General features: G+C 40.9%; 1 protein-coding gene across 1 annotated transcript; it reads right to left on the bottom strand.

Moving 5' to 3' along the window:
- Positions 1-5,059: 5,059 nt before the first annotated feature.
- On the bottom strand, positions 5,060-11,829 carry mettl14 (methyltransferase 14, N6-adenosine-methyltransferase subun). The gene is made up of 11 exons (XM_047578904.1): positions 11,427-11,829; positions 10,770-10,858; positions 10,457-10,544; positions 9,092-9,169; positions 8,064-8,151; positions 7,902-7,992; positions 7,656-7,797; positions 7,281-7,373; positions 6,495-6,611; positions 5,738-5,948; positions 5,060-5,588 (listed from the first exon to the last, which is right to left on the bottom strand). Exons 1-11 carry the CDS (start codon positions 11,490-11,492, stop codon positions 5,281-5,283), a joined length of 1,371 nt encoding a protein of 456 aa, XP_047434860.1. The 5' UTR covers positions 11,493-11,829; the 3' UTR covers positions 5,060-5,280.
- Between the last annotated feature and the right edge of the window lie 606 nt (positions 11,830-12,435).

The raw sequence follows: 12,435 nt of genomic DNA, 5'->3' as shown, positions 1-12,435 counted from the left end.
GTTCTGTGTAGTTAAAAGGACGTTGTCAAACATATATGCTTTCTAATGTGATTTCTATCTTTCTATTTACACACTTTTACGCTACACATGCATTTTTTGAAATTACATTTTTCAGCTTATGTTGACGAGGTGCCTTCATCTGAAAGTAAATGACTAGACTTAAAACCACCCGAAGACTTGGGTTGAACTCCTCGGCACACAGCATTACGTTGAACCTGAAAATCAACCAGAGAGAGTCTAGCACCAGCCAACAAGTGTGGTTTTGAATTTCATATTGAAGGTTAAAATATAGTTGGGTAGGCAAACACAGTTTGGGCTGGTCTGAGATCCTTTTGGTATATATATATATATATATATATATATATATATACATATTTATTTATTTTATTTTTTGTACGTGTTTTTTAAATGATTAGAAATGAAAACAATGTGCATTTAGTCCTTAAAAGACTTTGTGTGTGTGTGTGTGAGAGAGAGAGTACTGAATGTGTTATGCTTGTGCAAAGATTAAGATGCCTTCTGCATTGTCATGAGTCAGTCTGCACACGATAAGCATTGATTGGTACATTGACTTTGAGATCCTCTTTTGAAAAGAGTAAAGAATGTGCTCCGTAGTCCTATCAGTCGACATCCTGAAGTCATCGAAGGTCTTTGTAGCCGGATGTGCGTGTGGGTGCACTGGTGTTGTTTGTATCAGTGTGATTTCTGTGCGGTGCTACGTCGCATTAGCCTAAGCAACGCAGGTGGATAAAGTACTAAACTAAATACTGATTAAATGTTTTGTGCAGTTTTGTGTGCGTTCAGGTGTTACAACATCACAAACACTTATCACATCCCACAATGAATAACAGCACCCATCTTATCGCTGCAGGAGAAACTGAAACCAGTTGTTTTGCCATGCTTGAATTACTTCTCTGTGCTATATTTGGCGTGTATATCTGGATGGAGATCGTTAACACAGAGTGAAACTGTGTAAAAACTGTATGTGTAAAATGGCTTTTAAAATGTCACATACTACCACACTTGCTTACATTGGAAGGCGGTTCTGTCCAACTCCTTGTTTCCCATGATCTGTGCAAAAAGAAGTGGAGAGTGCGACACAAAACGCCAACCAACAGTAATATGGATGGGAAATGCAACATCCTTTCTTGCGTCAAAAAGTGCTGAAAAACAATTCCAGCACTTAAGTCAGGTTACCCCACATTCCAGGAGAGAGGTTCTGACAGCAAAAGAAGACTCATGCCTTCGGGGGCTTTTCCACCTTCCAGCCTCCCATGCGTTCAATTTATTGGAGATGTCAGTAACTTCAGGTGCTGTGGATTCATTCTTTTGTCACTTACAGTAAACTGTGTCGGAGTTGTTCGCACAAAAATGCAGTGCACTTGTCAAAGAACAATGGAATTTGGTGAAGTTAAGAAGGAAATATTCCTTTATTGATCCCTCATGGGGATATTCCCTCCCTTCATTTGACCCATCCATTTGTTGTGTTGTGTGTACGGTTGGAGCGGTGGACTACAGCCTCAGGTGGGCCGTGCCAGGGGAGTAAATTGGGGGTTAGGTGCTTGGTCAGGGCACCACAGCCACGGACGGGCAGGAGGAGAACATACGGTAGTAATATAGCCGTGCTGTTCAGTACTACAACTAGAAGTATGAGTTGCTTACCACTAGTGATAATAATATGATGCCATTTAAAAGATATATATTTTAGGTCACAAAGTGAAGTAGCTTACATAGCTCCGTTGTGAAACTGTGGCAGTCTACAGTGGCTTTTAAAGGTTAAAATGGCAGCAAGTAAATATATATGAAAAAGAAATGTGACTTAAAGACAGTGGATCAAAAGAGATGTTATAGGTTGGAAAACAACACTTATTTTTCCTAATTACAAGATAATTCGTGACTGAATGTTGAACATTTGACTGCAAACCTACATGGATGACCATATAGTGTGTAATGGATTTAAAAGGTCTTAAAAGAGATACAACAAAAAAAAAAACTGAGCTTCATGGCACTCAAAGGTACTCAGAGCTATTAATGTCCACCTCCACGTATTTTCCTTGAAACACGCCACTTTGCTTTTCAGTGTCATTGCTTGTGCAGTTTTAAAATGAAAAGTGTGAAGGTGCGTTATTTGCTCATGATGATATTAACATTAAAAATAAATGCTGTTTTAAGAGGGACATATACACTTTTTTATATCCACTGCACAATGTAAAATAGTAAACTTGTGTATGTAAAGAGAAGAAACAACCAATGGAGCGACCTTTCTGTGCTTTCTGTGCACCTTGTCTCTAACCGAATCTGGCTTGTCAACATTCTGGACAAACAAGTTTGAGAGTTACGATCTGAGCTTCACTTCTCGTGGGGCTTCTCCGGCTTTTCTAAAGTCCAGCTGCACATATATTTATCTATGATACAAGGGTATCCAAGAATCTCACTGCTGAAAACTGCAAAACAGTTATACAAAACTACATCAAAACCACTGGCATGAGAAGTAAATGACACTAACCACCTTGCGACAAAGCAATGTTGCTTTGAGAACCTTCTGGACCTGGCACTTGTGTAGGTGTTACGTAGACATGCGACACCCACGCAGTCCAGACCAGACACACCCACCCCATAGCAATGACACTCCTTGATGGCAGCAGCCATCCCCAACAGGATGCAGCCTGATGCACAAAAACGGTTTAGAAACAAATAAAAACATAAAAAACAGCACAAAGTGTTGTCCTGGCCTTCAAATTCACTAGATCCCAAATCCCCCCAAAAACAGCGTTGTGTTGGCAGACATCGCAAGACACCCTCAGAAGATCCATGTCCATTCTCTGATGAGGTAGAACTGTTTCGGAGGCACAAGGGAGACCTACACAATATAAGCAAGGTGGTCATAATGTTATACCTGATCAGTGTATGCTAAAAGATATAAACAATGACAAAGATTCACTGCTTCACAGATTTTATGATAACTATCTTCACTTCATGTAAGTCATGCAGTCTTGGCAGTTTATTTGTCCGAGACAACCTCATCTGCTCAGTTGCCAAATTATTAGTTATAATTATAGTGTTTGAGCAGCCACACCTTGGAAAGTCAGGTAGTTTAATCAATCAAAGACACACACACTTGTAATAATATTATAACAGCACGGGTAGTTCTATTTAGTCATCAACTGTTGTGTTATTATTTATGTTTTCTAACGCCTGCCCTCGGTTCAGTACAAAGGCTATTTGTTCAGTCACTCTCTTGGGATCCAACTAGAAACCTGTCAGCATTTGTTGCCCAAGACTGTGTAATTGTAAAAGACTGCCCTGTTTTGTTTGTCTTTTTTTGTCCCCACTGACCTCATCAAGCATACTTCACAAGTGTTTTTCTCCATTTGAGTCTCTGATAACAATCATTCTGGCGAAGACAAGTTCTTCGGCTCCTGTCCTCTCGGTACGTGAGAGCAGGTTCTGATGGTGACTAAGCAGTGACACGGGTCCGAGTTAAAGTGAGTCAAGCAAACATGTCGCACCCGGTGTTATTTTGAGAATTGTGAAATGGGGACAGTGTGCATTAAGGTGCACAGTCTGTTATAAACACAAAACACGAGAATTAATTCACACACGAGTGGCTACTACAAAACAGATGGTGAATCCTTTAACTTCAGGATACAAAGTAAAAACACTGGCTTGCCAGTTGGTTTAATAACGTGTTGCTGTGATGCAAACACCCTACTTCAGTACAGTGACTAAGCATCAACCATCCAGCATGACAAACTTGATTAGGTTTCTTCATGTGACTTCGGCGGCCTGTAATAATTGTAGACTTTCAACAACCGTTGGCCAAGGGCCACTTGGAAAGACAGCCTGCACGTCAATCATTGCCGCTCACTTTACAGTAAGTCCGCTCTCACATATTTTGGGTATATCCTTTCAGCTCTTCATGAATAAACTTTGTATGCACTTTTTTCTATGCACAACTTCCACGTTGAGATCACCTCCGCAGTTCCTGAACATGCTGCTATGTTTAGGCAGGGTACATTCCCTATGTTTGTTTAAGGTACATTTGTCTTTGTTAAAAATGAAAAATGGATAAGGAAAACTATGACGACAACCTCACCCTTAAGTATACAGTACCTACCTTCAAATCAATTTGATTTCACCTACAAACAAACAGTAAAGCAAAATACAGCCAAGTTTTGTGACTATTTTACCGGGTTGTGATATTATCATGTCGATAAAATCTGTCATATCTGTCAATGTAATACCAGTGAAACTATCAAAGGACATAAAAATCCAGTTCAAAGGACCTGGGGATTCATTACTGTGGTATGTTCCCATGTTGAAAATCAAGGAAGTGGTTTTGGGAAATCGCTTGAGGTCTCCAAAGAATTGTAGTACATATTTTTATAACTGCGTTAAGCAGCAGTGGTGGTTTCCAGCAGATCAGCGAACTGGACTGATTGACGATGCTAGTGTCTGAAATATTTTTAAGATAACATCTATAATCTGTCAGCTTTGCATCTTTTCAGCCTTTCAGGAGATACAACTATGAAAGCAGACCCAGACTGAGAAGGTACACTGAAGAAACATGGTGGGGAGATGCCTGGCATTCCTCAAGTGGTACCACACCTTGAATTTTCCACCATGCTTTACAGCACGCAAGAGCATGAACACACTCAGCCAATCATCTTTAGCTTGGCTGACGTACACCCTGCACGTCACACGTGAAACCACGAGTGAACCCTGCTTTCAGTTTATGGCAAATGAAAAACATTTCAAAGAAGTGTCTATCCATCCATCCGCAAGTTTGCAACGAGTTCACACCAGGTATTACGCCCGTAAACGTGTTTTTGACCAATGAGTTCTTGAGCTCTGCTTTCATTTTAAGTCCAGCAACACACTTCCTTGATTGTGGCGCTTTTGTTATTTTATACCGTCTATGTGATTAGACAGACTTTCAATCACCTGTTCTCTAAATATTTAAGCATAAGAATATTGAGATGGTTTCTACAAATGCATTCAATGATGACGCTCAATGAGAAGAATAAGCCTGAAACACAAAGCAATGCATAAGCACAAGCAGTGTAAAGAAATTTTTATTCTGGCAACTCATTCAGTCTTAACAATGTTCATGAACAAATATTAACAAACCACAAAATAAAAATAAAAAAGATCAATCATACTAAGATCTTCACCGCCATGTACTAACCATATAAACCGCGTTACAAAAAAAGCTTGTATTTGCAGGTTATGGAGATGGGAGCTACTGTCATCAGTCTGGTTGTCATGAGTTCTTGTGCTCTAGCGAGGTGGAAACCCCCTATGTGGTCCTCCCCTGCCCCTGAAACCTCCTCTGTCCCCACGGAAGTTTGGTCGGTTTCTTTCTCTGCCTCTGTCTCCCCCTCTTCCAGCGTTCGGCCCCCCACGTCCCCCCCTGGGCGCCCCGCCACCGCGGTCCGACTTCATCTTAGCAGGGGGAGACTTGGGCCGGAGCCTCTCTATTTCCTCGGTGCAGCCGGACAGGTGGGAGCTGGGCAAAGCAAAATGCGAGGCGTAGGTCTCTGGGTTGAAGTTGGTGTTCGTTAAGGTAGGACCCACCGTCAGCCAGCCTGGGAGGTGAAGATGGCAAAAAGCAACAACGTGTGTGTTAATAAACAGGCACAGACAGAAGAATAGAAGAACTAAAAGCAGACACGTAACATGCTGTTATGCCCTTAAATACATTTGGTCAGTCAAGACAAGAACACATCCATCTCACCCGGTCTGATGGTTGAGTCTCGTCCAAACAGGTGCAACCTCCTGCGCCCTAAACAGAAGTGCTCAATGATGTGGAAGATCTCCACAGGCTTCTCTACGTTTCCCATCTCAGGCTCCTCAGTGATGATTAAGTCGATGTCCACGTTGGCGTGGATGAAATCACCATCTGTGCTACGACGCACTGTTCCTTTGATTCCCATGAGACAATGTTCCTGGAGCAAATGCGTTGTATATCATTGCACATCACACTACACAACATGACAATGATTGAACTTCAAACCTATCATGGGCATATATTCAAGGTCTTAACGTTTTGTGTCCAAGGCTAAAAACTAAACCAAACTAGCCTGGAAACGAGCCTCTAGTCTCCCAACCCACATCACTCATGTGGTCATTTGGATGTGCAGAGTCAATCATTTCATTTACAGTGATGTAACAGTAAGTAAAGAGACACAGTCAACATGATGTGTCCAAAAAAATGTCTACCGTTGGAGGTGTTTAATGTTTGGATTCTGAAATTCGTCAAAGCTGTTGCTATTAACATATTGGTCCTGGTTGGTTATGGGACTGGTTGGAGGATTATCCAACTGTGTGTTTTTCTTTTTTAATTCTCCTTATTGGTTTAAAGACTCAAATTCTGATTAGACTTGAGCCCAGCAACGCCAGGCTAACCCCAAACGAGATAACACTGTATAATATATGAAAACATATTTGACATTATCGCTGTGTATGCATAGCGAAGTATTTGTTTACTGTACCTTGGTTCTCTGGAACACTGCTTTTGGATCCAGTGCTTTGGTCTTTCCTGGGTTGTTCTTATTGGTCTTGATCCAACAGATATCCTCACACCTCCTAAAGCCCCACTTCCTCAAACACTGCAATCGGTACAATCAGGGTAAGCCATATTTGCTATTTGCTAAGTCTGAGACGTGGTTCTAAAACCTATAACATCAGTTTCTGCCATTAATATTACTTTTGTTGGTTAATGTTTTTAAGGAGGTTAATGGCTTTTTAGATGCCACTGCAGAGAAGTGCCAGTGATATCTGGCAGTTTTTCCAGCAATCAAACATATGCTGAATATTTAGTTAAAGACCCTGTCTCTCGTGTCCCACAGGAATGGAGAGACAATGACAAAAATCATGTCCACATTGGTAAAACACAAAGGTCGGGATAAAGTACAAACATATAACATATAAACACGCCTGTTCTGGTCAACACTGCAGAAAAATCTATTTCACACCAACATTTGTCAAACCAGTGGCAGATACTCACAAAACAAAGAAAATAGTCATTATCTGTTTTCTCAACACGAAACAGGTAGGGTGTGGTTTATGTCTCACAAGATCTGGGTATGTCACAACGTCAAAGAGACGTCTGTTGCCTAACACAGTTAACAGATGTGCACTGGACCAACAAGTTCTGAGTCTCAGAGAATCACGGTTTCACAAGAACAGAAACTAATACACACTTCCATTAAGTGAAAACAGTCACTGGTACAGAAAATGGGTAATTGTTATTTTGACTGAATGAGGGATTGTGTTACCATTCTTCCCAAGTCCAGTCCTTCACCAGAGCCACACCAGAGAAAGACAAAGGAACGCAACGCTGATATCTCCTCAATCTCCAGTCTCATTATCTAAAACAGGAAAGGATGGAAAGAAGATTGAGCATAGATGCCATCAAAAAGATTCCCACATCAGAGTAAAAATAGTAAATAGTTTCCTATTTCCTTCTGAGGACAGTTTTTACATCTGTACGACAGTAAGGTCATTCTAGACATTATCATTATCACATGAATAAATTAGGTAAATGTGCCTACTTCTTCTTGTTGTGGCCTGAAAGCCAACCACAATATTTATTCACTTACTAAACCAAACTGATGATGTGGAAAAAAAGGGAGTTAAAGAGAAATACATACATCGTCCCACGTCCAGAAACGTTCGGTGCGACTGATGCCCGATTCTCTGTAGTATTCCTCTAAGGGAGGCTCAAGCAAAATCACATCAAATTTGCACTTCAAATCCTGCAGGTCAAAGTGCTCGGGGTCGGCTTGTAGGTACCTAAAGACACAGAAAGACGCTAACTTGAAATGACTGGCATCGTCTTAATTTAAGCTACCTGCAATTCCACTAAAAACCCCCCGTAGTATTATTGTTTAGCGTACATAGGAGGAGTGTTGGTGCTGGAGATGAGTTCATCCTTCAGTCTGATCAGCTCTCGAAGTTTAGGGTATTCTTCAAATCGATCAGCCAAGCCTTAGGGACAGAACACATGGAGGTCAGGCTCACACGGACGCTCACATGCGTACGGAAACACAAACACTCACCGACGTCTCTGATGAAGTTTTGCGGCCTGTGCCCCGTGTCCACAAAGTGCTGACAGTAGTCATTGTGTGGGTTCAAACTCTGGGTACCCTGAGAATGAATAAATTAAGAGAGACAATAAAAGGGGCAGGAAGAGCACAAGGAGGAATCATTAGAAAAATACATCCGCATTATTTGTATGTTCTGTAATATCAAAAAACCGTTTCTACAAACGAGAGAGACCAAGTTGTTTTAAAAAGAGGCCTTAAATAAACAGCGGTAATCCTGTTGATCTGACTGTTGCTTTATACAGCTGATTATTATTACTATAAGTCACAGTAATAACAGATGAGATCTGCTTGTTGATCTTTATCTGTCATGACTCCACGCGCCTTCATAGCTGAACAGCATCTGCATTAATGCGCTGCTTAAGCACATTCAGTGGCAAGTGAATCGATTTCTCGATGCACACAAGAATGACACTTTTGTGTGACTTCTACTTTTTTGACTGGTAAACGCATGGCTAGTTGCCACAGAATGAAAGCGTGCCTCACACTTTTTACGTCATAAAAGTGTCTATACCTTGTTGGTACAGGTTAACCAACATTTTATTGTGAAACCCAACTACAGCGTGCTAGGAATGTTCCATTAAGTTCGATCCTTCCAAACTTGTCCTTCCAGCTTCACATCACCAGTTAAAAACTGTCTTTCACTTCTCCATGATCTCTTGATTCTCGTTATCATTTCCAGGAGACTTGGTCGCGTCAACAGAAAGTTTTAGGGCTGCTTGAGGTGCCGCACGCTTTTCACATGGCATCACATTGAAGATTTTGGATTCAGTTTTGGACGATATTTTTCCAATATTGCTTCTTTCAGAGCTAGCGTCTTTCTGCCATTCTGCCACTTTTGCTCCTCAATACGCACTGGTAGCGGCTGAAGTTGTGCCAGGCATAAATTCTTTTCTTTCAGGAAATAAAGGTAATAAAAACATGTTTGCTCGGATGGACAGGCCACATAAATGCACAGATTGCACAGAAAATAAATTCCAAACCTTTAGGAATGTACTTGAGTCCTTGTACACTTCCTCGTATGGGTTGCTTTCATCTGGCTGCTGCACTTCCACCTCATCCTAACGCACAAAACCACAAATTTTTATTTTGCTTTTAAGGGAACAACATGTGAAGCTAACAAAGGAAAACCAGGAAAGAGTGATTTCATCATACAAAAATTAATAAAACAGGAATAATATTGAAATCATGATAAAGTTACCAGCTACTAGTAAAGTGGAAAAAAAAAACAATGGGACATTGTCGATGCCCTTTTTCTGGCACATCATAGTCACACTAAGATCAAGCCTGAGCGGACCTCATATTTAATATTTCATATGACAAATCCACAACCACAAAATACAGTTAGGTCCACGTGTTTTTGGACACAGACACAATTTTTGCCATTTATTCCCACGTTATTTTTTATAATCATTTTTATACATTGTCCCTTATTATCAGGGGCTCGTATGAAGGTGGATAAATTAACCTAACCACAAATATATATTTTAGTTAGTGACCAAAATTCCTTTACAGAAAATTATAGCCTTTTGTTTCCTTCTTTGTGATTCTTTGACAGTGCAGCCATCTTCCTCTGTTGTTTATGCATCATTCACTCTCCATTTGAAAGCACGTTGTGGGTTCACAGGAAACCGTTCCAAAACCACATGCTGCAACTGAAAACAAATCAAAACCTTTCCAACCTGTCTACCCACTTTTGGTCCCACAAAAACTGTAGGCTGTACATACTTTGAGAATTTCCTCATTGTGGGATGAATAAAGGCGTATCTTATTTTGTCTTATTGTATCTTGGCTTAGTGAGTTGTAATTCCTACAGCTTCCCGGTACCTTGGCTGAAGGATTTTCACTTTCACCTCGCATTGATTAGGTAACAGTAAAATGAATATAATTTGGTAAATAGCTAAATGACTGTTGAATACACGTATATGGGTCACCTTGATAAAACAGCAGCCTACTGACCTGAAATGTCAACTGAAAGCCCTAAAGGTTTCTGTTGTTTGCTTGAGAATACACGCCTTTGTAGTTGCTTGTGTTCACAACCTGACACAAACTTACAAACTGACCAGATTTTAATAAAATGTGAGACACATTAAAAGGCTCCATTTCTACCTTATTCCTCAGATTTTATAATGTCATTCACACAGCCCAGTTAAGTACACAAATTCCCTGAGGCTGTGGGACCGCCTCTTCTAAAGACACATGATGCTGAGTCAGTTATTTCTCAAACATTAAAAATACCAGAAATACTTCCTCAATGACATGTGCTCCAGAAATGACATTTACCATCATCACCATAAAAATATGGGGTCTGTAACCCGCGCAGATTTTTATCCATGTGTGTAATTCACCTTTTGTTCTTCCACGTCCTCCTCTGTGTCTTCTCCCTCTGTCTGTGCCTTCTTTTTTGATGGGGGCGCCAAGCTATCGTAGGAAGCCCTGCATAAGAAAAACAACATCTTAAATGCATTTCTCTGTTGAACCAAAACACAAAATTAACATTAGTTTTTTTTTTTAACATGTCTCAAACACAAAGGAAAGGTTAGTGTTGGTGTGGTGAACTGGGAAAGAATAAACCAGTCCGCGCTTGTATTTGCACCCCAGCTTTAACCTGTTTAGTTTTTCCTGCTGTTTTCTGCAGGTGTGGACTGCATTATATCGTACCTGCATGTTTCTCTGGTCTCCTCTATCTCTTTCAGTTCATCTTTGCTGTTCAGGACAGCTCCGATGCTGTCGGCGCTTTCAGCTCCCAACTGTGGTTGGACACAAGGGAGAAAGTGTAGTAAAATCGCATGTTTTTAAGGTAGACATACAGTTGCAGCAGCAGCGTACAGACACTCGAAACCATACACAATATATAACAAGAGAATTAAAACAATCCACACAAAATGAAAGTTGGGGGGGCATATGCCCTACATACACATTACTTACAAGCTTAGGAGATATCTATTTAATACCACATAGATCGGCTACTTATGCTTATGCAGTGGAGTATTTTGTATTTCAACTCCATATTCTTTACTGTGATTAACTTAAACATGTTAATGTCAGCCATTTCAGTTACATTTACACTGAGGAACTTTCTCCTCAAGTCCCCTCGAGGGCGACCCATGGAAATGTATGAAAGAAAGTGCGTCTGATAAGTTTCCACCTATGGCCATAGTGGTGTAACACAACTCTCTGCATTGCACGCGCATCACTGTCGTTCAAGTTGTTTGTAACGTTGTCCTCCAGGAATAATTAGAGGAACTACATTGGCTCAGTACTTCAGATGATAAACAACTTAGCTACATGCTAACTAGGGCCGTTCATTGTACTTGCCTGCTGAGCTAGCAACTGCCGCCTAAGTTTTTGTCTCTCGCGGATTTCCTGAAGCCGACTGTTCATTTCGCCTCTTGTACTGTTTTCTGATAAACCAGTAATACACTGTTATACAAATACCATCATATAACTTTGGTAGCTAGCAATAACGACAGCCAACCATCGGCTAACTCGGGGTAGCCGCTAAAAATCACAATGGATGCACTCGTTATGTGCACCGGCACACTAGAGCTATATTGTTTATTTTTAGGCGGGGTTGATTAAAATAAATCGTCAAATTTGTAGACACACGTCTTAAAACACGCCACTGTTGGTTGTCCTGTTTAGGCGGATCGCCAACGGATGTATCACAGGAGATGTAGTCATGTGGAGATAAGACAGGGGATACACCGCATGCTATCTCCGCCTATCTGGGTGTGCTTCGGTGTACGCCGGTTCCAGTAGTGAGCGTAAATGTTTGTGATTGAACGGACGCCGCGCGATGACGTCGAACAGGTGCGACGCTTGTGTTTGACGTTCCGATAAGCCTCCTCCAATCAGAGAATTATCTCTCTCTGTGACTCTCTCTCTATCCACACACACACGCACGCACACACACACACACACACACACACATACACGCACACACACACGCAAGCAACAATCTCCCACAGCGTCTTTCAATCGGTCACATACACACACAGGGAGAGGAAGTGTATTGACGGATAGTCCTTTATTCACTATTCTTACTATTGTTCTTACTCACGCGTCTCCCGAGTGAAAATGTGAAGAGTGCACTGGCCAAACAGAAAGTTTGGATGTTGGGGGCAAAATCTTGCAATATCTCCTCAATAACATATTTTTAAAAAATTGCGCTCCTTGCAAATTTGCACCTAAAATGCAGAGGTGTTCTGAATAGTTCTAGTAGAAAGCCTGGACTAAAAGTAACCTGTTCTTTATAATAGATACTACTATACTGTACATTATTAGAGTATTAGATTATTAGTGTATGCTGTAGCTCGACACTATA

The sequence above is a fragment of the Mugil cephalus genome, chromosome 2 (assembly GCF_022458985.1).
Source record: "Mugil cephalus isolate CIBA_MC_2020 chromosome 2, CIBA_Mcephalus_1.1, whole genome shotgun sequence".
NCBI classification, from domain to species: domain Eukaryota; kingdom Metazoa; phylum Chordata; class Actinopteri; order Mugiliformes; family Mugilidae; genus Mugil; species Mugil cephalus.
The sequence above is the reverse complement of the archived record's forward strand: the minus strand, read 5'-3'. Positions and strand labels throughout refer to the sequence as shown.

What these genes read in the sequence shown, in the direction of transcription:
- mettl14 (XM_047578904.1), bottom strand. Translation starts at nt 11,492, where the DNA reads ATGAACAGTCGGCTTCAGGAAATCCGCGAGAGACAAAAACTTAGGCGG. An exon ending in AGCACCAACACTCCTCCTAT is followed by an intron (nt 7,798 to 7,901) that starts GTACGCTAAACA and finishes CTGTGTCTTTAG; the next exon opens with GTACCTACAAGCCGACCCCG. An exon ending in AGACTCAACCATCAGACCGG is followed by an intron (nt 5,589 to 5,737) that starts GTGAGATGGATG and finishes TTCACCTCCCAG; the next exon opens with GCTGGCTGACGGTGGGTCCT.